Source organism: Ursus arctos, unplaced genomic scaffold (assembly GCF_023065955.2).
Source record: "Ursus arctos isolate Adak ecotype North America unplaced genomic scaffold, UrsArc2.0 scaffold_9, whole genome shotgun sequence".
Taxonomy (NCBI): Eukaryota; Metazoa; Chordata; class Mammalia; order Carnivora; family Ursidae; genus Ursus; species Ursus arctos.
In genome coordinates, this window is record NW_026623111.1 from 58676646 (window position 1) to 58696975 (window position 20330).

At 46.7% G+C, this 20330-nt stretch overlaps 2 protein-coding genes and 1 long non-coding RNA gene across 7 annotated transcripts in view; 2 read left to right on the forward strand and 1 right to left on the reverse strand.

Moving 5' to 3' along the window:
* FAM47E (family with sequence similarity 47 member E) overlaps positions 1 to 11198 on the forward strand; it is a 40790-nt gene extending 29592 nt beyond the window's left edge. For 2 of the 5 annotated variants that reach the window (XM_057309821.1, XM_057309823.1), the window contains 2 exons: positions 5 to 41; positions 10075 to 11198. In XM_057309821.1, coding sequence (XP_057165804.1) covers positions 5 to 41; positions 10075 to 10109 — 72 coding nt within the window. In that variant the 3' untranslated portion in view covers positions 10110 to 11198. Of the gene's footprint in view, positions 1 to 4; positions 121 to 740; positions 817 to 9405; positions 9773 to 10074 lie in introns of those variants that run through there. The other 3 variants (XM_044388161.3, XM_026509928.4, XM_026509929.4) reach the window with 3 other exon arrangements.
* On the reverse strand, positions 91 to 16090 carry LOC130543255 (uncharacterized). Its single transcript, XR_008958468.1, has 2 exons — positions 15981 to 16090; positions 91 to 4097 (listed from the first exon to the last, which is right to left on the reverse strand). It is a non-coding gene; the product is annotated as an uncharacterized LOC130543255 (long non-coding RNA).
* On the forward strand, positions 14856 to 19053 carry STBD1 (starch binding domain 1). Its single transcript, XM_026509926.4, has 2 exons — positions 14856 to 15319; positions 17147 to 19053. Exons 1-2 carry the CDS (start codon positions 15115 to 15117, stop codon positions 17998 to 18000), a joined length of 1059 nt encoding a protein of 352 aa, XP_026365711.1. The 5' UTR covers positions 14856 to 15114; the 3' UTR covers positions 18001 to 19053.
* The last annotated feature ends 1277 nt before the right edge of the window (positions 19054 to 20330 follow it).

A 20330-nucleotide genomic window follows, 5' to 3' on the forward strand; every position in this document is an offset into this window, starting at 1 on the left:
TAAGTTCCTTGAGAAGATGTGTATCAGGAAGGAACGTAAATGTGAGTGTAATAAGACCTCTATAAAATAACTCAAGCATAGAAGAATCTTGGGAAGATGATTAGAACAATTTTATTTACTACATACTTGGCTATTTCTCTGTCTCATTTTTAACCTTAAATAAGATTTATGAGTGTCCCATGGATGTACAACTTTGACTTGGCAACGTCCATAAAGTTCATACGTAATACTTAAAAACATTTCACACTGGCTGTCTGCTTCCGTTAATCAATATCTAATGTATCCTATCAGTGGTGAGATCAATATTCACACATAGTCTTCTCACATTTTTGTAGCATTGTCAATATTACATAGTTATATCAACTATTTGATATATATAAAATATATATATATTTTTTTTTAGCAGGAGGACTAATATATATGTGTGTGTGTGTATACACATACACATATGAAATAAATAAAACCATAAATAAAAGCAGAATTACTCTGGGGCACCTGGCTGGCTCAGCTGGTGGAGCACGGGACTCTTGACCTTGGAGTGGTGCGTTCGAGCCCCATGTTGGGTGTAGCGATTACTTAAAAATAAAATCTTAAAAAAAAAAAAAGGCAGAATTACCCTATTGCATTTCCCCATAGTATTATTTTTCCTGGTCTTGAGTGAACACCTCCTTTATTCTTTCTTTAGAATATTATTTTCTTTAATTTTGAATAAAGCTTACTCAAGTTTTTTCCCTTTTTAGGCATGTGAATCTTGATAATAAGTGTGTACTTAAAGATAAGGTCGTAAGTCATGAAGTTTAATGGAAACTCATGATGATAAGTATTTTAAAATTAATTTTCTAAAAATTATTTCTTGTTAAAAATGTTAATGCTCATGTTAGGAAAATCAGAAAATATAAACTAACAAAAAGAATATAGAAACTGTGACTAATTCCTACAGAGTCAGAAATAACCACTCTTCACTTGTTGGAATACATCCTTCTAGAGCTTTCTCTATGAAACTCACTCTGTAAAATTTAATCAAAAAGGGATTTATTAGAAGAATCTTGAGTCCCAAAGTCTTGTGAGTGACTGCATGTGTCTTCAAATACAAAATCTCTGGGTGATGACCTTTCATCCTCTGGGTCTGTCATGATTTCATCTTAGTAATCTGACTGACTACATAGCAATCGTGCTATAAATGAGTCTTTGCCATGCCCTCTGTGAGGCCAGACACTTTCGGGTGATGGAGTACATGACAGAAGCATGAACCCAATAGGGTCAGCCCTTTCCCATTAAATTGTTACTTAGTGAGAACCAATGTGGGGTGGAATACCATGGTGGCGATTAAGCATTCAGATTCATAAAATCTATGAGTGTTAGTGTGGGCAGAGGTTTGTTAAACAGGAAAACAAGTCCAAATCCAGAAAAAGTAGCTATTCCAGTGAAGCCACTCTTCTCAGACTCCCTTGATGTTTTCAACGCCTCACGCATGCGCATGTTTGGTAGCCCACAAGAGCAACAGCGGGAGAGCTGCTCTTGCTGCAAGCCCGGTGGAGGAGGTGTCCAGTTCTACTGGGCGGGCTGGGTCAGGCTGTGGGCATTCAGTGCTGGGCTTCTCACATTCAGGTGCCGAGCAAAAGGGGTGTTGGTGGTGGGGGTCTGCAGAGAATCTAGTTCTTTTCCTGGTCCCCCTGCTACAGGCTTTGTTACATCTATGCTTAATTCATAGCAGGCACTCAGGTTTGGCTTTAATTTCTGGACAACAAAATATTCAACAGAACCAGTAGCCAGGTTAGCCTTGGTGAGGGGAAGTCCAAGTTGCTGAAACCCGCAAATACTCTGTATTTCTGCCTCCACGCGCACTTCGTTCATGAGATCACTAGGCGCCATTGGAGTGCCTGTGGGAAGATGTGGGCTGGCATGCAAAGGCTAGGTTTGCCTTTTCGCCCCAGAATTGAGCACTTCCTCTGCAGTGGAGACCTTTGGTGGGTATTCATGAAGAACCAAATATCCTCATACTCTAGAGGATCTGATCTGAGAGAGCCTCTGAATGCCTCTTCCCCAAACATCTTCGTCACCATCGGCCTTGCAGTCATGATCCTTCCCAGTCTGCCGAGCTAAACCATCAGCTACTGACCAGTACAGGTGACATACGCACCTGAGGCCGTGTCTCCTTTCAGACAAAGTGGTCAACAGGATGAAATGCTAAGAATTCTGCCTACTGGAAAGTTCTCCTCAGTTGTTGTTCAGGGCCAGCCTTGAGTTGGGCTAGAGGGTTGTGGCGTCCACTTGTGGCTGCTGCCACCACCTTGTGCAGGTTGTCTGGTCAGTCCCCTGGACTCAGCGAGCATCCCTGGGTCAGATATGCAGGCTGAGGAAGAGTGGCCGCGTGGGAGAACCGAGCACACCATGCAATCTGTTGTGTCCTCAACTTCTGCTCAAGCCCAGTCCTATACAGAAAACCGCCACTTGATCACGAGAAGCCATATACTTTGGTAATTAAACATGTGGACTTTGGGGCCAGAGGGTCTAGGTTCAAACCAAGCTCTGCTACTTAGGAGCTAAATGACTAGGGGGCAAATCGCTTATCCTCCCTATCAGTTTTCTCGGCTGAAGTAGGGATAATAGCAATAATAACAGAACTGCCTCCCAGAACTGCGGTGAAGATGAAAGGAAATGTTACAAGTCAAGTGCACGGAACAGAGCCTGGCGCATTGTACACACACACTAAATGTTCGCTGACTTTATGGCGTGGTGGATCAGATGACCCCGAGCTGACAACGGGCACCTGTCGCTTGTCACTAACGGGTCATCACGAGGCTGCTGTAGTTATTAGTGCCAAGCAAAAACCAAGATTGGCCTCTCGAAAGGAGAAGAGTTATATGCCACAGAGTTCCCGGCTGGGCAGCAAAACCCTGGAGGCCTGTGCTCCGCTTCGCCTTCCCGGACGTGCCTAAGCTCCATGCGGCAGCCCCATCGGCCACAGGTGTTTCAAGTACACTGGACTCACTGGCTCGGAGGACAGAGCTTCCTGGACCAGCTACAAGCCTCCTCTTGCTTCAGGCTGCACTCAAAGCTGGCAGCCTCTCAGCTCACTGAAGAAATGAGCTGAAACAGCACATCTAAATCTGGCCTTCAAACTCCAAAGACAAGTGCAAGTAGCACCCCATTATATATTATTCCCAACGCCCAGATCTAGTACCTGTAAGTAACTTCAAGAGCATAGATACTAATAAAAGTATGTCAATAACTAGAGAGTGATACATTTTTTAGTTTTATTACCTTTGTTATTAATGTAATTTATTTAATTGTAAGTATATTTAACTTTTAATAATGACTGTGTTTACCAACCAGCTCACGAAATTCCTGAAAATTTCTCACTGACTTTTATGATCTGGTACAAACTGTCTCTAGCACATTACTGATGGCAAGATTCAAGGCTAGGAAAGATATTAGGGGTGGAGAATGAAGAGAAGTGGCTACCCCAACCACCTGCCAGATTATTTCTACAAAGGTCATTACAGAATCTTCGTGCAGGGTGAGAAAAGCCTCACACACGGGGGATAGGGAGGATTTGTCTGACGAGGAAGGCTGCGTTAGTTTGGGTCTGCCAAGGAGCAGATGGCAACATGGGATCAGAAGTTCAAGAGATTTCCTGGGAGAGGGGGCAGGAGAACATAGGGAGAGCCTTTAGATGATGATTCCTGTGTGACGCCTGTGGAAGGAGAGAGGGAAGGAAGGAGGATTAGGGGAGGAATTGAGCTGCAGCACAATTCAGATAAAGGTTTGGCCGGGCCAATGGGGAGTCTTCAAGGCAAAGTTGCCAGAAGGTGGATTCTCGCATCTTGCCAGAACGGGCCTGCCTTGGTTCTTCATGTGCTCCGTCATTGGTTGGGTGCAGCCTGGGAGCGAGCCTCAGTGCAAGGCTGGGCAGCCACTGAGTGTCAGTCAGCCATACTCCGTGCAGCAGGAGATCTGAATGGTGTATTTCCATAGGCTTGGGAGCTCAGGGAGCGAGAAGCCATCTGAATCTTTCCATGGGTTCACATTTCCTCATTCAGGGTCACACTCTTTCCCGAGGAATGCTCTATCTTCACAAAAGAGATCTGGCAAAGCTGTGAATTCAAATGATATTTTGGTTAACAAATTAAAAGGGTCAATCCCCTCCCCCCCCCCTTTCAGTTCAACAGCTGCAAGGCATGAAATTCCTTTAGGAAGTCCTTCAGAGAGTCCCTGATTTGAGGGGGTCTGTGTTTGTTTTTAAAAAGTCCACAAATTATTTGATGCTCCTCTCTTCAAAATGTGGTGTGTAACTCCTTTCCCCCTGAGCATGGGCTGTGTCTAGACTTGATTTTTAGCAGTAGAATGTGGAAGAAGTAATGGTGTGTGATTTCTGAGACTAAATCATAAAAGACATTGTTCTCGCTTGGATCATTGCTCTGGGAAAGACTAGCTGTTATGTTGTGAGGACACCCATCCTACCTATGGAAAGACCCACATGGAAAGGAATGGAAGTCTTCTGCAAACAGTCATGTGAATGAGCCATCTTGGAAGTGGATCTTCCAGCCCCATGAAGACTTCAGATGAGACTGGAAGCCCTACCGACATTCTGATTCTGATTCTGAGCCACAGCCACCCAACTAAGTTGCTTCTGAATTCCTGACTCTAATGATTCTTGTTTTAAGCCATTAAGTTTCGGGACTGTTATGCAGCAATAGATGGATAATACAGATTTTCATGCCTGGAAGTGGGTTGCAGCTATGACAAGAACCGGACATGTGGAAGGGAGCAGGAAGACTGGGTAGCGGGTCGAAGCTAGAAGAGCTCTGAGGACAGTGTTAGCGAAGGTTGAAGAGCTTTGAAGAAACTGTTAGCAGAAACCTCATGCACTTTGAGGAGCTGGTGAGTAAAGGCTTGCAGGAAAATGAAGTAAACACTTTGGAAATTGGGAGAAATGGTCTCCTTGTTATGTAATAGCAGGAAGTGTAGCCACAGTCGCCTGAAGTAACGTGGGAAGTAGAGAGGGTACCTAACGAACTGGGTGCTGTAACTAAGGAGATTTTTATACAGAGTGTTGACGGTACTGAAGATACTGCTTCTTGCCGCTTACAGTAAAATTCAAGAGGACATAGATAAGCTGAAATCAGGACAGTTAAACAAAAAGGACCCAGGACTTTATGGTTTTGAAAATTCCTAGCCTCTCAGATGACAAATGATGTTTAAATTAAGAAATGATTTGTAGCAAAGATCAAATCAAAAAGACACAGAAAAGGACACTTCCAGGAAAACCTGGTCTAAAGATGAATTCAAGGATTTAATTGTTAAATCTGTTGTTACGACGTCAGCGAGATTGGAGGTGATGCTCTGAGTACCCTTCAGGCAGACAAAAGTCCTACTGAAATTTTTGAAGTTGTCTCACAGATTCTTTTGGTCAAACATTAGGGCTTCTAAGAAACCGAAGGATGTTGATTGTCAGGAGAATCTCAAGAAAGACAAGATCTTACCTTGAAGAGGTAAGTGGGTCTGCGGTGTGGACCCAATAAGATTCACAGGAGACCTGCAAAGTTTTTTGAAGAATTGAATTGGCATCAACACTGCCAGCTTGGAGAATGAAGAGAAGTGGCTACCCCAACCACCTGCCAGATTATTTCCAGGAAGGTCATTACAGAGTCTTCGTGCAGGGGGAGAAAAGCCTCACACACGGGGGATAGGGAGGATTTGTCTGACGAAGAAGGCTGCGTTAGTTTGGGTCTGCCAAGGAGCAGATGGCAACATGGGATTAGAAGTTCAAGAGATTTCCTGGGAGAAGGAGCAGGAGAACATAGGGAGAGCCTTTAGATGATGATTCCTGTGTGACGCCTGGGGGAGGAGAGAGGGAAGGAAGGAGGATTGGGGGAGGAAGAATCTCGAGCTGCAGCACAATTCAGGTAAAGGTTTGGCCGGGCCAAACTGTTTAAGATTCCCTCTCTGCCCTCTGCCTCCTAACCCCCAAAGTGTGCACGCTCTCAAAAAATAAAAAAATAATAAACAAAATTTCCAGATCTCAATTAACCTTACTCTTTAGTCTCCTTGCTACTTAAACTGAGGTCCACAAATCAGCAGGGTCAGTATGAACTGCAGCTTAGTAGAAAAGCAGAGCCTCAGGCCCCAGCCCAGATTTACTGACTAAGAATCTGCATTTAGCAGATTTAAGTTTGAGAAGCCCTAGTTCAGAGCTATGATCCTCACATGTCTGTGTAAGGCCCTTCTCTGGTTATGTATTCATTCCCCTTTTATTCCAACGCCCATTCCGATCCTTTTGCCCACCAAAGTCACTCTCTTTCATCTGTTTAAATACTCGATCTTAAATATGCATGTGTTTTTGAAACTGTAGTGTTGAATGTGTCATTCCAACTTACAGAAATGTTATTGTACTAGAACTCTTATTGTTTCTTACGTTTTGTCACCCTCATGGATTTAAGGTTTAATTATGTTACAATGTGTAGATCTAGTTCATTGGTCTAACGACTGCATAGTATTTCATAGTCATCCACCATGTTTTACTTAGCTATTTCCCCACGATGGGCAGCTAGGTGGACTTGAACTTACTGTTGCCCCAAATAACACTGTGTGTCCCCTTATTGTCTTACGCAAAATTTTCCCTGGGCCAAACGTGTTCAGGAGTGGGATTACTGGGTCTTGGGGTATATGCGTACTTAAATTTCACAAAATTCTTCCAGATTGTTCTCCAGGTTGTTTCTACTTGTTTATTCTCATCAGCAATGTCACATCTTCTTTTAATATTTGGATGTAAAATGGTATAATATCATTGTTTTAATTTGCATTTATCTGTTTACCAGTGAATTTGAGTATTTCTGCACCTTTCTGCTAACCGTTCATTTATTCAACTAAAAATTACTGTGAGTGCGTTTTCTGTTCCAGGCACTGTTCTTGGCCCAAGGGAAAAGCACCCCCTATTCATTTTACATTGGAGCTTATGTTTTTGTTTTCAATTTTTGGCAATTTGTCGGAGTTCATTATAGATCTACATATTAATCCCTTGTCAGTTTTAGTGACACCAAAATCTCCCCATCTGGATCTGTCTGCTAACTTTCTCTATGACATCCTTCAATGATCAGCCTTGTTTTGATAAGGTCGAAATATTTTGGCCTCCTATATTATGCAATATCACGGTGATAGTCTCCTGGATTTTGTTCTATTAGCTATTAGTGGTTTTTGTAGTTCTGTAGTAGTTTTACCACTTACAGATAGTGCTTTAGTCCATCTGGAGTCCACCCTTGTATGTGTACAAAGTAGTCATCGAACTTTCTTTTAATACAGTGAGCTAGATTTCCCCAACACAGATTTCCCTTTTCTCTAAAGGCCGCATCAGGAGAGATCTCAGCATTGAGTCTATTCTGGAACTAAGATGAGTCAGAGGTTTGCAAACATTTGCAGTTAGAAAATGTCCCTGCGAAATCTGAAACTGGGCAGCTCCCATGTGACTGCTTTGCAGGTTTGGCTTGTGGTTCGTGTTCTGGGGAGCAGCAGGGGCCAGGGGCTTGACAGCAGTGGACAGGTGCTGGTGGCGGTGAGTACGTTTCCCTCAGGAGCCGAGGGCTTGCAGAGAGAGCGATTACAAATGAGGAACAAGGCTGAAATTCATCGTAAATGTTGGAATACCCCCAGAGGCGTTCTCTGGTGTCCCACATCCACATCCCCACACTCACTTCTAAAATGTATGCTGTGAAATTTGGACATGGTTTAATAGCCCACCGTGAGGACTCAGCGTAGCTAGAGTTTCAGAGCCTGCGTCCTGGGAGGTCAGAATACTGGGTTCAAATCCCAGGTCAAGTCACTCATCAGCTTTGTGACCTCGAGTAGCTTACTTCTCTCAGGGCATTACACGAGATCATCCTTATAAAGCACTTAGCCTAGTGCCAGTATACACGAGATAGTCAATGAAAAAAAGACAATAAAAAGGCCTATTAACTTTGCATTCCAGGGAATACACAGAATAAATGAACTCTGGCCCTCGAGGAATTTATGATCTAATATGAGGATGAGATAAACTACAAAAAGAATTATACCAACACAGAAAACCTTTTATTTTGTTCTAAGACGGTTACAATATGTAATTCTTTTCTTTGAAGTTAGCCGATGTATCAGTTTGAGGGCTGGGGGCTGGGCAATGGGATGTGGACGGGGGTTAGGTTTCATGGAAGTTAAGTGGCTTCTAGGAAATCTCTAGACCAATGAGTGAAGGTTCCAGCAGAAGAGTCCCAATCTGGCTGGAGTGCGGGTCGATGGTAAGAGAATGGCCTGGAGTGGTCCTTGGGGCTGTGTCACAGAGACCTTGAAGGCTCAAGTGGGGTTGAATTTAATCTGGTGCACCCAGGAGACGCCCTGCGGGGAGCCCTGTTTAGGATTAAGTCTGGAGTGGTTGCAGAGTGGAGGATCACAGACACAGGGGAGGGAGGTGCAGACAGTTAGGTGGGGTCTGAGTGGGGGCGCCAGGGCCCTGGAAGGTCGGGGAAGGGAGCAAAGCAGAGGCCCAGGGCCGAAGAATCAACACGATGCAGAAGGGACACGTGTCCCAATAGGTGATCTCTTCTCCCAGCGGCAATTTCCTCTGCTTTCCCTCCAACCTCAGCGGGACCTCCTTTCTCTCCCTCAGTTGATGACGTCATTCTCTGCCTCCTTTGTACCTCAAAATGTTTCTTATGTTCATTCTTTCCTCTTTGCATGCCTGTTTCCTCTCCTTCACCGCGAGCCAGCCCTTCCCCTCGTGCTCTGGAGCCACGGCTTCCTCTCCCCTTCCGAAATTCCCAGGCAGCATCGCCTCTTCTCACATCTTCAGGTGTGGTCTTAACCTTAAAGCTAACACTGCCAGTTACTTTACCAGCAAAATGGGTTTATTTGGGAATAGTGGAGAATCGCAGTGTGAAACAATCAAGGGCCAGCAAAACCAGGGCCCAGTCTGAAGAACAAAGCAGAGGAACACACTTTTACAGAGGAAAAGGGGGCCGTTGGGGGGGGTCTATTAACACCTAAAAGTCCACTGCAGGAAACTGGGAGGTGGAAATATAATGGCTTTTCATTGGCTGAGTTGTGACAGTCTCTCATTGGCTGGACTGTTGCTGCGGAAGGAGAAACATTTCTCCCCACCTGCTGGGCCAGTGCAGTAGGGGCTCAAGTAGAATTAGCACTGGGTCCTTGTCTTCCGTTAGGGCCGCAAACCACCGCCGCTGGTAGGCTGAGAGCGCTCCCCTTCTCTCCTCCCGACTCCATTTTAAAGGAGGTTTCCTTTTGTTAATTTTCAGTCTTCGCTGGCTCTCTCCTTCTTACAAACATGCCCAGGTAGGTCTTTCTTGGTCTGAAAGAACTTCCTTTGGACCTTGTTCTGATCTTAACTTCTATTTCTCTCCTACCCTTTACCAACAGATTTCTTGAGAGAAGGCTAACTCAGTGTCGGACTTCATTGTCTTGCCACGTTTATTCTTCAGCCTTCCAAAATTGAACGCGCACCCGCACAACTTCTGAAGTCCCCGATGACCTCGTACAGGTCAGATCCAACCATTTCTTTTAAATCCCTTATCCTCTTAAACTCTGCTGAGCGACACCCTGTTCTCCCCTCCCCACCACCTTCTTGCACTGACTTTGGAAACAAGTCTCCCTATTCTTTCTGTTCCCTAACTTTTTCTTCCCATCCTGTTTAATCATTGGGCCCTACAAACAAAGCTGCTTTTAATTGTTTTGTCTTCATCCTTCCACACAAGGAGGGAGGAATCTTTTCTTGCATGAAGTTAAAGAAAAAAATAATGTTACATAAAAGTATACATATATAAATAGATATAAATATTAACATTATATATAAGTAAAAATAAATATAAATGTAAGTGGTCTTTAAAAGTCCATTGTTAAATGGTGCTGGGAAAATTGGACAGCTATATGCAAAAGAATGAAACTTGACCACTCTTTCACACCATACACAAAGATAAACTCCAAATGGATGAAAGACCTCGATGTGAGACAGGAATCCATCAAAATCCTAGAGGAGAACATAGGCTGTAACCTCTTTGACCTCAGCCACAGCAACTTTTTTCATGACAGGTCTCCAAAGGCAAGAGAAACAGAAGAAAAAATGAACTTGTGGGACTTCATCAAGATAAAAAGTTTCTGCACAGCAAAGGAAACAGTCATCGAAACAAAGAGGCAGCCCACGGAATGGGAGAAGATATTTGCAAATGACACTACAGATAAAAGATTGGCTTCCAAGATCTATAAAGAACTTCTCAAACTCAATACACGAGAAACAAATAATCAAATCAAAAAATGGGCAGAAGATACGAACAGACACTTTTCCAATGAAGACATACAAATGGCTAACACACACATGAAAAGATGTTCAACATCATTAGCCATCAGGGAAATTCAAATCAAAACCACATTGAGATACCACCTTACACCAGTTAGAATGGCAAAAATTGACAAGGCAAGAAACAACAAATGTTGGAGAGGATGTGGAGAAAGGGGATCCCTCTTACACTGTTGGTGGGAATGCAAGTTGGTACAGCCACTTTGGAAAACAGTGTGGAGGTCCCTCAAAAAATTAAAAATAGAGCCACCCTATGACCCAGCAATTGCACTACTGGGTATTTACCCCAGAGATACAGACGTAGTGAAGAGAAGGGCCATATGCACCGCAATGTTCATAGCAGCAATGTCCACAATAGCTAAATCGTGGAAGGAGCCGAGATGCCCTTCAACAGACGAATGGATAAAGAAGATGTGGTCCATATATACAATGGAGTATTACTCAGCCATCAGAAAGAACAATTACCCAACATTTGCTGCAACATGGACGGGACTGGAGGAGATTATGCTAAGTGAAATAAGTCAAGCAGAGAAAGACAATTATCATATGGTTTCACTCATTTATGGAACATAAGAAATAACAGGGAGATTGGTAGGAGAAGGAAGGGAAGAATGAAGGGGGGTAAACAGAAGGGGGAATGAACCACGAGAGACTATGGACTCTGGGAAACAAACTGAGGCCTTCAGAGGGGAGAGGGGCGGGGGACTGGGATAGGTCAGTGATGGGTATTAAGGAGGGCACGTATTGCATGGTGCACTGGGTGTTATACGCAAGTAATGAATCATGGAACATTACATCAAAAACTAAGGATGTACTGTATGGTGACTAACATAACATAATAAAAAATTTTTAAAAAGTCCATTGTTGACTCCCTAATATGTATATAGATGCATATTAGATATCCATATCTATATCTATCTATTTATACTCTAATAGAATAGTAATCAGTTAGAAAATGGGCACTACATTATGACCCCTAAAATATAAATACATAATAGCAATATAAGTAGCAATAGGGAGGCAGCTTTCCAATCTGTTTGAAATTATGCTAATGGGTGAACCGCAGTTTTTCCCTTTGTAACATGACTCTCTACCACAGATTTCACTGCCACCTCTCTGGGAGGAATTTCCAATCTCTCTCATTAAACAGCATGCCCCCAGCTCCAGCTTCTTGCTATTGCCTCAAGTGTAACACATCCCAGCAGAATGCATCATCTTCCTCCTGTTTCTACTGAATCTGCCTTCCCTTCCTTTTTTGTTTCTGTCTTCCTAGGCTCTAAGGACTTCAATATAAAGGCAACACTATTTGCAACTGTATAGTGATAAACAAGGTACAGTTAGTGCGGTAAGACTTCCAAGAAATATGGTGGTGAGCGGAGTATTGCTTTTTTTTTTCTTTAAAGCAGCAACACAGAAATCAAGGAGTCAACATTTAAGTTTAGAAAAGCCAAAAGGAAGGCCAAATAAATAATGTTCTTTTAAAATGTTGCATGAGAAATCTGATACAACTTAAAAAGAATTCTGATGGGTGGAAAGAACTGCATCATTTACTGGTTACATTTTTAATAAATAGCAATTGAAGACAACAATAAACCTTTACTAAGAACCTTCTAGTTATTAGAAATGGATAGTGGGACTTGCTTTCCATGATTTTACAGATCCTCTGGGATTTCATTTGTGAGCACATTGATAAAGAAGCTTTGATCGATGCAGCAGCTCACAAGGTTATCACCGAGGAAATAAAAAGAAAATGTTCAAGAATTTTCACACTATTTATAAAATCACTCTATTGGCTTTAGAGTTTGTAAAATTCAAGGACATCCTATGCCCTTGTCCTATGACATCGAGCTTTCCTTTGACAAGAGGAGATAGAATAATTCTAAAATTTTCTACAAAATTCTGCCACTCTTAAAAAATTAGATTTATGATAGTCTTACGACTTAACAAATTAGTAAGAGTCCATGAGAATGTTATTTATTTTTTTTTAAAGATTTTATTTATTTATTTGACAGAGAGAGAGAGACAGCCAGCGAGAGAGGGAACACAAGCAGGGGGAGTGGGAGAGGAAGAAGCAGGCTCCTAGCGGAGGAGCCCGATGTGGGGCTCGATCCCATAACGCCGGGATCACGCCCTGAGCCGAAGGCAGACGCTTAACGACTGAGCCACCCAGGTGCCCCAAAGAGGTCTTTAAAAAGTTCATCATTGACTTCCTAATTAGTTTAAGACATGAAACCTACTTGACCCCCCAAAAAAGGTAGCATCTACATTGTGCTAAAGAACGCAGCTAGAACCTGTATGAAGAAGATGGCATTAAGCTCTAGCCTGGGAATACATGGAGCTGTTAATCCGTTCACTCATCCTGTACTTTTTGAGGGACCACTCTGGGAATGTTCTAGGTACCAGGAATTCTGCAGAAAACAAAGGACAACAAACCCTCCTTTCAGGTAGTTTATCTGAAGATAAAGAAATCAAGCAGAACAGATCATGGATTTCGCAGTGTATTAGAAGTGATGCCCTAGGGCGCTTGGGGGGCTCAGTCAGTTAATCTCAGGGCTTCGGCTCAGGTCATGATCCCAGGGTGCTGGGATCAACACCCACATCAGGCTCTCTGCTCAGCGAGGAGTCTGCTTCTCCCTCTCCCTCTGCCCCTCCCCCAGTTTGTGCACTCTCTCGCTCACTCGCTCTCACATAAATAAAATCTTAAAAAAAAAAAAAAGTGATGCCCTAAATACTATGCAGAAAAATAAAGCAACGAAAGTTATAGGGAGGAGGGGGTTGTAATTAAAATTGGGAATATCAGGGCAGGGCTCCCAGGGCAGAGGAGCCTTGTGCAAACACCTGTAGAGGATGAGGGAGAAAGGATAGCTGTCTGGATGGTGTCTGCAGACTCATCCACTCATCCTTCGGGGCCCAAGACAAGCCCCCCAATTTCCCTGCTTATTGAAATTGCCACCTACCAACGTGGAGTGGTTTGCCTCCGTCTCCAGTTTCTCCCTGTGCTCCCCACCTAGGGCCGGCCTCAGAGCGCACCCGAGAAGCTCCCGAGGGGGTTGCGAACCAACAAGGTCTTTTGTCATGAGCCACAGAGCAACTGGAGGGTCCTGCACAAAGGCTCAGAGGACGTTTTAAGGATCGTTCCGACGTCTGCTTTGAAAGTAGCCTGCAGGGTCTCCAGGGTGGAAGCAGGGAGAGCAGAGGGGGGTGAAGGCAGTAATCCAAGTGAGACATGCTGGTGGCAGGCCAGGGCGTCACAGCAGAGAATTAGAGTTCTTAATGTAGTATTTTGAAGAAAGAGGGGCAGCGTGCTACCTACTGCCTACTGTGAGAGGGGAAGAAAAGGAGAGCCGAGGACGACTCCCAAGTTGTTGGTGTTCCCGCCCAGGGAAGGGATGTGGTTGCCACTTCCTCCGAGAGGAGGTAGGCGGGGAAGGCAGCGGATCTGGGGAGAAGATAGGGAGTCAGACCCCAGTGAGCTGGGTTTGACTGTCAGCGTCCAGGAAGAGAGGCCCAGTCCCGTCCCCCACCCTCCCTCTCCCCCCTCAGGATTGTAGGAGTTTGACCCGAGGGAGGCTCCAACCGGCCCTCCAGGAACTCGGTCGCGGGCTGCTGTGCGGGCACGTGGGGCACATTGGAACGGTTTCTTTTTACCAGAAGGACCCATTTTACTCCCTATTCCCGGGCGGTAGTTGCCAGCTGTGGCCTTAGCAGCTGGGTGTAGAAATGCGGTTCAAGCGAGAGGCTCTGGCTGCGGATACAAACGTGGGAATTACCACTTTGAAGCCGGTGTGTGAAGCCATCAGATCAACAGAGGAGTGAATTGAGAAGACAACGCGTGTAATTCTTAGCCCCCATGGTGGTTGGTTTGTGAGGATCAAATGAAACGCATTACCCGGCACACAGTGCTTAACAAAGAGGGTTGCTATTTTGATTAACAAACCCATCTGTAGGAGCTTGTCGCCGTGCAGCGTCCAGGCCACACAAGAAGGCACGCATTTTGCAACAACCACACACCCCAACTAGAGGTCGAGGAAGAAGCAACGGCTGGATGTGGTTGAGATGACTGGCCCGATAGATGGATGGGTCTCAGACCAATCCTTTCATTTTACCAGGGGGTGGCGGAGCCTGGGGGAAGCTCGGCGCAGCTAACTGGCGGCCGAAAGGGCTTTCCCCGCCCGCGGTCCGCTGTGCTCCCCGCCTGCCCCACCCGACCCGGCCGGTACCCCTCCAGCCAGAGCCCCAGCCCCGCGGTCCCCGACGCCCGTCGGCCTCTCCCGCGTCTAAGTTCCTGGAAGCCCCCGGGTCCGGCCGGCCGCGCCGCGGCTGAGAGCTGCGGGCGGGAGGCGCCGAGGTGCGCGGCGCAGGCCGAAGCGGGACCGGGCCTCACGGGCAGCGGCGGCGAGGAGGAAGGGCGGCGGGGCAGGGCCCGGCGGGCGCGCGGCAGCTGTGCGCGCTCGGGCTCTCCCCGCGCGCGGGCCACACGTGGAACGGAGCACCCGGGCACCCGCCGGCCACGGGCGGGGGCGGCAATGACCATGCTGGAAAGGAGGGCGCTCGAGTCCCCGCCCGGCCGGAGCCTGGGGCTGCAGCCCCGGGGCGGGAAGTGGGGCGGGGCTGGGAAAGTTGAGTATTAGTCGCCGAGGGCTGGGCTCCGCGCAGGAGCGCCGGCCGCCGGGACCGTAGAAGGCTGGGGCGGGCGGGGTAGGTGTGGCTCTGCCTGCGCGACCCGAACCCCCGTCCCGGTCGCCGTCGTCTCCCGTAGCTGCAGCCTCTCAGCCATGGGCACCGTCTGGTCCGCCCTGCTGGTCGGAGGGGGCCTGGCCGGAGCGATTTTCGTGTGGCTGCTGCGGGACACGGGGAAGGAGAGCGACGCGGAGCAGAAGGACGCCCCTCTTGGGGAGGCTGCGGCTCCGGGAGGCGATCAGGGTGGCGGCGGGGGACTGAGCCCTGGACCTTCCAGGCGGGAGCTGGTCACCAAACCAGGTATTCTTCCTTCCACGTCTCGAGGGCAGATCTGCCAGGGGGCTTTGAAGTTCACCGAGGGAGGACAAAAACCCACCTGGAGTTTTTCTCGCGGCCCCTTCCCGCGGACTAGCCTCCCCTGCCCCGGGCAAGACCCTCCCCACGCCGCGCCTTTTCCCCGGCTGGTGCGCACGCGCCGGGCAGGCCCCGGAGGTTCCCTGCCCCACCGTCCGAGGGCAGCGCCCGGCTGTCTCTGCGCCCGGCGCCCGCCGGGAGGACCTGTCCGGCCCCTGGGGGGGGGGGGGGGGGGATGGGCCCCGGCGCTTGGCGCAGTGCGGGCGGCTGCAGCGGCGGCGCCCCTTCCGGGCCTTCCAAAGGGAGTGCTTAGGGTCAGGGGGATCCTACAAACCCTCTTCAGTCTCCCACCGAGCAGGGACACTTTCTCAGTCCCAACCCCATAGCCTCACGTTCTCCCATCCCTCACCCCTTGGAAGAGCTGGGTTTGGGAACACCCAGGCTGTGAGCACCTCCCGCTATCTGGACGCTTCTGTTAGAAAGGCAAAGTTCAGATTGGACTCTGGCCATGAAGGCCTCAGCTGAAGCCTTAGGGCTGTATGCTGGCCGCCCGTTTCAGAGCTATGGGCCCTGACAGCGCAGGGTCGTCCAATACCCCGGGACCTACCTAATAGGGGACCCGACTCCGATGAGAACGGACATCCAGGTTTATGTGTGTACATGTTAGCGACTGTGTACTAGCCAAAGTAAGAGCACTGGCAGAACACCTTAGCTTCCAGGGCCCGCCCTTGGCTAGCTGCCCATGCCTGGACTCCAGCCGAACGGTGAAAATGACATCTGGGAACTTTATTTTTAGTGGAGTCTGTGTTCGCGTGTAGCCATTTGAAAATCTGCCTCTGTGCTTTTCCTGATTGGTTTGGGATGAGCAGAGAGCTCATTTATCTTCTGAAAGCCTCACGTTTTACGTTGGAAGAGTGGGAATTCAGGGTAATATTTATGTCTCACAACTCCACCATTAAAAAGATAAAATTAAACAAGGCCAGCCCCCAACCCCAAGAGAAAATCCCCATCTATGCTGATTGTATGACTTTGGAGATTTCGATCTTGTAGGGAGCTATTCGGACTGTCGGTGAGATGGCCAAGAAGGAAACTGAGACTTTAGGGAGCTTGGATTGTGCGCTGTAAGCATATTTAAAAAAAAAAAGTGTACAATGGGAGGGGCTGTCAAAAGTCTACCTTTTGTAGAAGAGGTTCCTGCGGCATATGGGGTTGGCAAGAGGAAACCAACCCTCTCCCCCTGCCATTACCCCAACTCTTGCCCAGTGATTCACTGCTGTCCTTTGTGTCCCCCACAGCGACAGCAGCTGGGGATCTGTCCACATCTGTGAGAGCGGGTCCCCGGTCTGCACGCAGCTCCTAGGCGTACAAGTGTACTCTTGGGGTGTGTGGGGTAGCCGTGCGGGTGTTTGCCCCACAGGTGGGACAGCATGTTTTGATGATAGAAGCCAAACAACATGGCTGCACGTCAGCATGGCCTGGACTGCAGAGATCGAGGACCAGGGCAGGGTTACAAGGCTGCCTCTAGAACTTGCCACTTCGTTTACACTCTTGCGTGGGCACCCTGATGTGCCTTTTATTGCTGGATATACATGCATATTCTTAGAGAACACTGTGGGTTCAGTTAGTGTCTGAACTCCGTAATTAAGTCGAGATGGATTTTGTGAACTGCAGATAGATTAAGTGGTAAAGTCTTCAATAACTAAACCTATTTTTTCAGCCTTTTTTCTCACAAGAATTGCCTAACACTATTACATTTTCCCTTTTGTTTTTTAGAGCATCTTCAAGAAAGCAATGGATGTTTGGTTTCAGAGACCAAAGGCCATGGTAACCTGCAGGAAGCAGCATGGAGACCGCAGAGTCCTTCTGGAAAAGACAGTGATTGTGACGGTTCAAGAGAGCATGTTCCTTCTGGACGGTTTCCACACACAGAATCTCTAGCTGCATCTGGTAACTCTCGGGGTTACTCCGAAGTTTCAAGAAATGAAAGCCTTGAATCTCCTATAGGAGAATGGGGATTCCAGAAAGGACAAGAGACACTTGCTAAAGTAGCTTCCTGTCTTGCAGAAAAGTTGTATTCTAGCAACCTGGTCATTGACAGAGCCAAAGAAGTGAGCCTTGCACAGTTGAGCAATCAGGACCGGGCTGACAATGAGGACTGGGAAGTGGTGTCCACGCACTCATCTTGGGGAGATGTTGGTTTGGGTGGCAGTCTTGAGGCTCCAGTGTTAAGCCCAAACCAGGGACTGGACTGTGGCAGAAACACTGTTATGGAACCAAGAGGTCAGGAAGTGGATGTGAAACAAAACAAGATAGTAGGGGTGTCTTCAGGGTCTCAGCGAGTCAGTGTCCGGTTCCAGGTCCATTATATCACAAGCACTGATTCGCAATTCGTTGCAATAACTGGAGACCATGAGAGTCTTGGGAGGTGGAAGACCTACATCATACTTCAGCGTAGCAAGGATGGGTTCTGGTTTCGTTCTGTGCCCCTGCCCGCAGACACGGTGGTGGAATGGAAGTTTGTGCTGGTAGACAGTGGGGAGATTACCCGCTGGGAGGAATGCAGCAATAGGTTCCTTGACACTGGCCGCGAGGATAAAGTGGTTCAGAAGTGGTGGGGGATTCACTGATTCAGTTTTTCGAAGTACTGGAGAGGCTGTTGCAGAATCTGGAAAAGGCTAAGTTTATGGAGCACACTGAATAATTTTTAAATAAAGGAAGCAGAGCTCCAAATTTAGCCATCGGAGTTGTTTCAAACTTGCCAGTGGCTTTTGTCTAATGTGCAGGAATATATATATATATACACATGTAGGTAATGCTTTCAGTGAGCATGGCCTTTGTTTCCCGTGGCATTGATGGGTGGAGTTTTGCTGATCCATCATTACTTCGGGCCTTGGTCCGCTAGGGGTGGGACTTGGCCAAGCCTCAGGTGCGGACTGGCCAGGACGCACACAAACCAGCCAGCTGCACGGGGTTGAGGCTTGAGCCTCTGGGTGATCCTTAAGCCCAGGGAGTGGAGCAAGCCTCATTCAAAAAGTGCTGCTTTCCTGTTGGTACGACTGGAGAAACTCTCTCCTTACTACACGCACACTTTATTTAAAAATAATTAATGCCATATGCAACTGTGATCAGAAATATCTGGTCGCAAATATGATTAACAAGGATGTGAAGACTTCCCAGTGGGTTTTTTTTGTTTTGTTTTTGCTTGATTTTACCTGCTATGGTTTGAAGGTAGCAAGTAAGTCTTTGTCTTAATGATGGCAAACTGGTGTAGAAACAAGGGGCCTAGTCAGAGTCGGTCACTGGGAGGAGCTGGAGAGGAGAGGGAATGGGAATGGGATTAAGGTGTAGGCTGAGCGACGTGTCCTGAGTGATGCTCTTAGAGGCCTAGGAGGTCCAGGTACAGCCTGACTGCAGGGAGGGACCCAGCCGTCATTAACCTCTAGGGCCTTTGTGGGACTGTCTCTCCCCGTGCCCCTCCTCTCTCACGGGTCTGGACTGACAGATGGACTGTTCCATAGCAGTCATTTCTCCTGCCCTCTCCTTTCAGACCAGTAGCTATCTTGGGTAACAAAATTGTAACAGGACAGTGATATGGAAAGTACATCTTTGTTCTGAGAAGAAATAAGACATTTAAACTTTATTATAACTGAACAAATAAAATCTGAGTTTTAATATCTTTATTAATGTCTGAATTACTTGTCTAAACCTTAGTACCATAATAGCTTAGATGTAAAATAAAATACCAATATTTTCCTCCACTAATAACAGACATGTAGAAAAAAGCAAGCATCAAGAGGCAAGAGGGATCCATTTTTCTCCTCTCTTTGGAGAACACATTTTAGAATGTTTTTAAAAAAACTTTACTTTTGTTTGGAAGGACATTATGCATGCCTATCCTTGAATTTTTATATGTTAAAACAACTTGTAATAAGTATAACATCTTTTGATGAAACACAGTGTTTAATCCTGGTTTCAGGTGGTCTTTGCTGAAAAGAGCATAAACCCAATGGAAAATAGTATTAGGAAGTACTTAAAAGAACATGACAGTTTCTGGCTCATAGCACTTGTATGTTAAATTCACATATTCCTTTTATATTCTTCAGAATGAATTCTACCAGTAAGGTCTTCATAGGGCATTTACTGTTACTCCACAGTGTGCCCAACATTTCTATTAGGTAAAATTAAAGGTTAAACAATTTACAATAAAAGTATCTTTCAAGTTCTTTCACTAGCAATTTTATCATTACCTGATGAAATAAAAATTAATCTTTCAGTAAAACCAATTGATGTAGAGATACATATAATATTAAGCTTTGTATTTTAAAAAAATTGTTGTCAAATTGGACACACTAGAGTGTTAACGCTGCCACTTAGAGGAGAAACGCCGTGGGTGTTTCTGGCAGAAGGCGGCTCTCCTTGCAGACTGTCACCCAGGCTGCTTCCGCCCCGGGGCTCTGCCATCCCCTAGGACCTCACGGTCCCCAGCTCATGGAAGAGGAAATGAAGTGCAGAAAGACACAAAGGCTTACTAAAACTTCTGGCCCGAGAATGCCACGTACTGCCCTCCCTGCCCGCGAGTGTTCAGTGAGAGCGGTCAGCAGATGTGCAGGGAGGCAGGGCTGGGAGAGAGCCTCGGGCAGGGCGGCCGTGCCTCAGGGGCATCTGTACCGGGCAACACGAGTGTGGACTTTTCTGGACAGCTACCCTTCTGCCACACTGTCCTGTTGTCTCTGGCACAAAGACCAGAAAGACTGATTAGAGGGCTGGAACTTTCACACACCCCCCTCAGAAGGGGGTAGCAGATTAAGCTCTATAGAAGGAGACTGGATGAGCTTCCGGGCTGGCAAACCCTTGGCAAACACGTCTAGGTCCTTCCTGGGAGGGTGATGTGCCCTGAGAGGGCATGAAAGCTTCATGTACCAGAACATCCTACTTTGCCCCGTGCATCTCTTACATT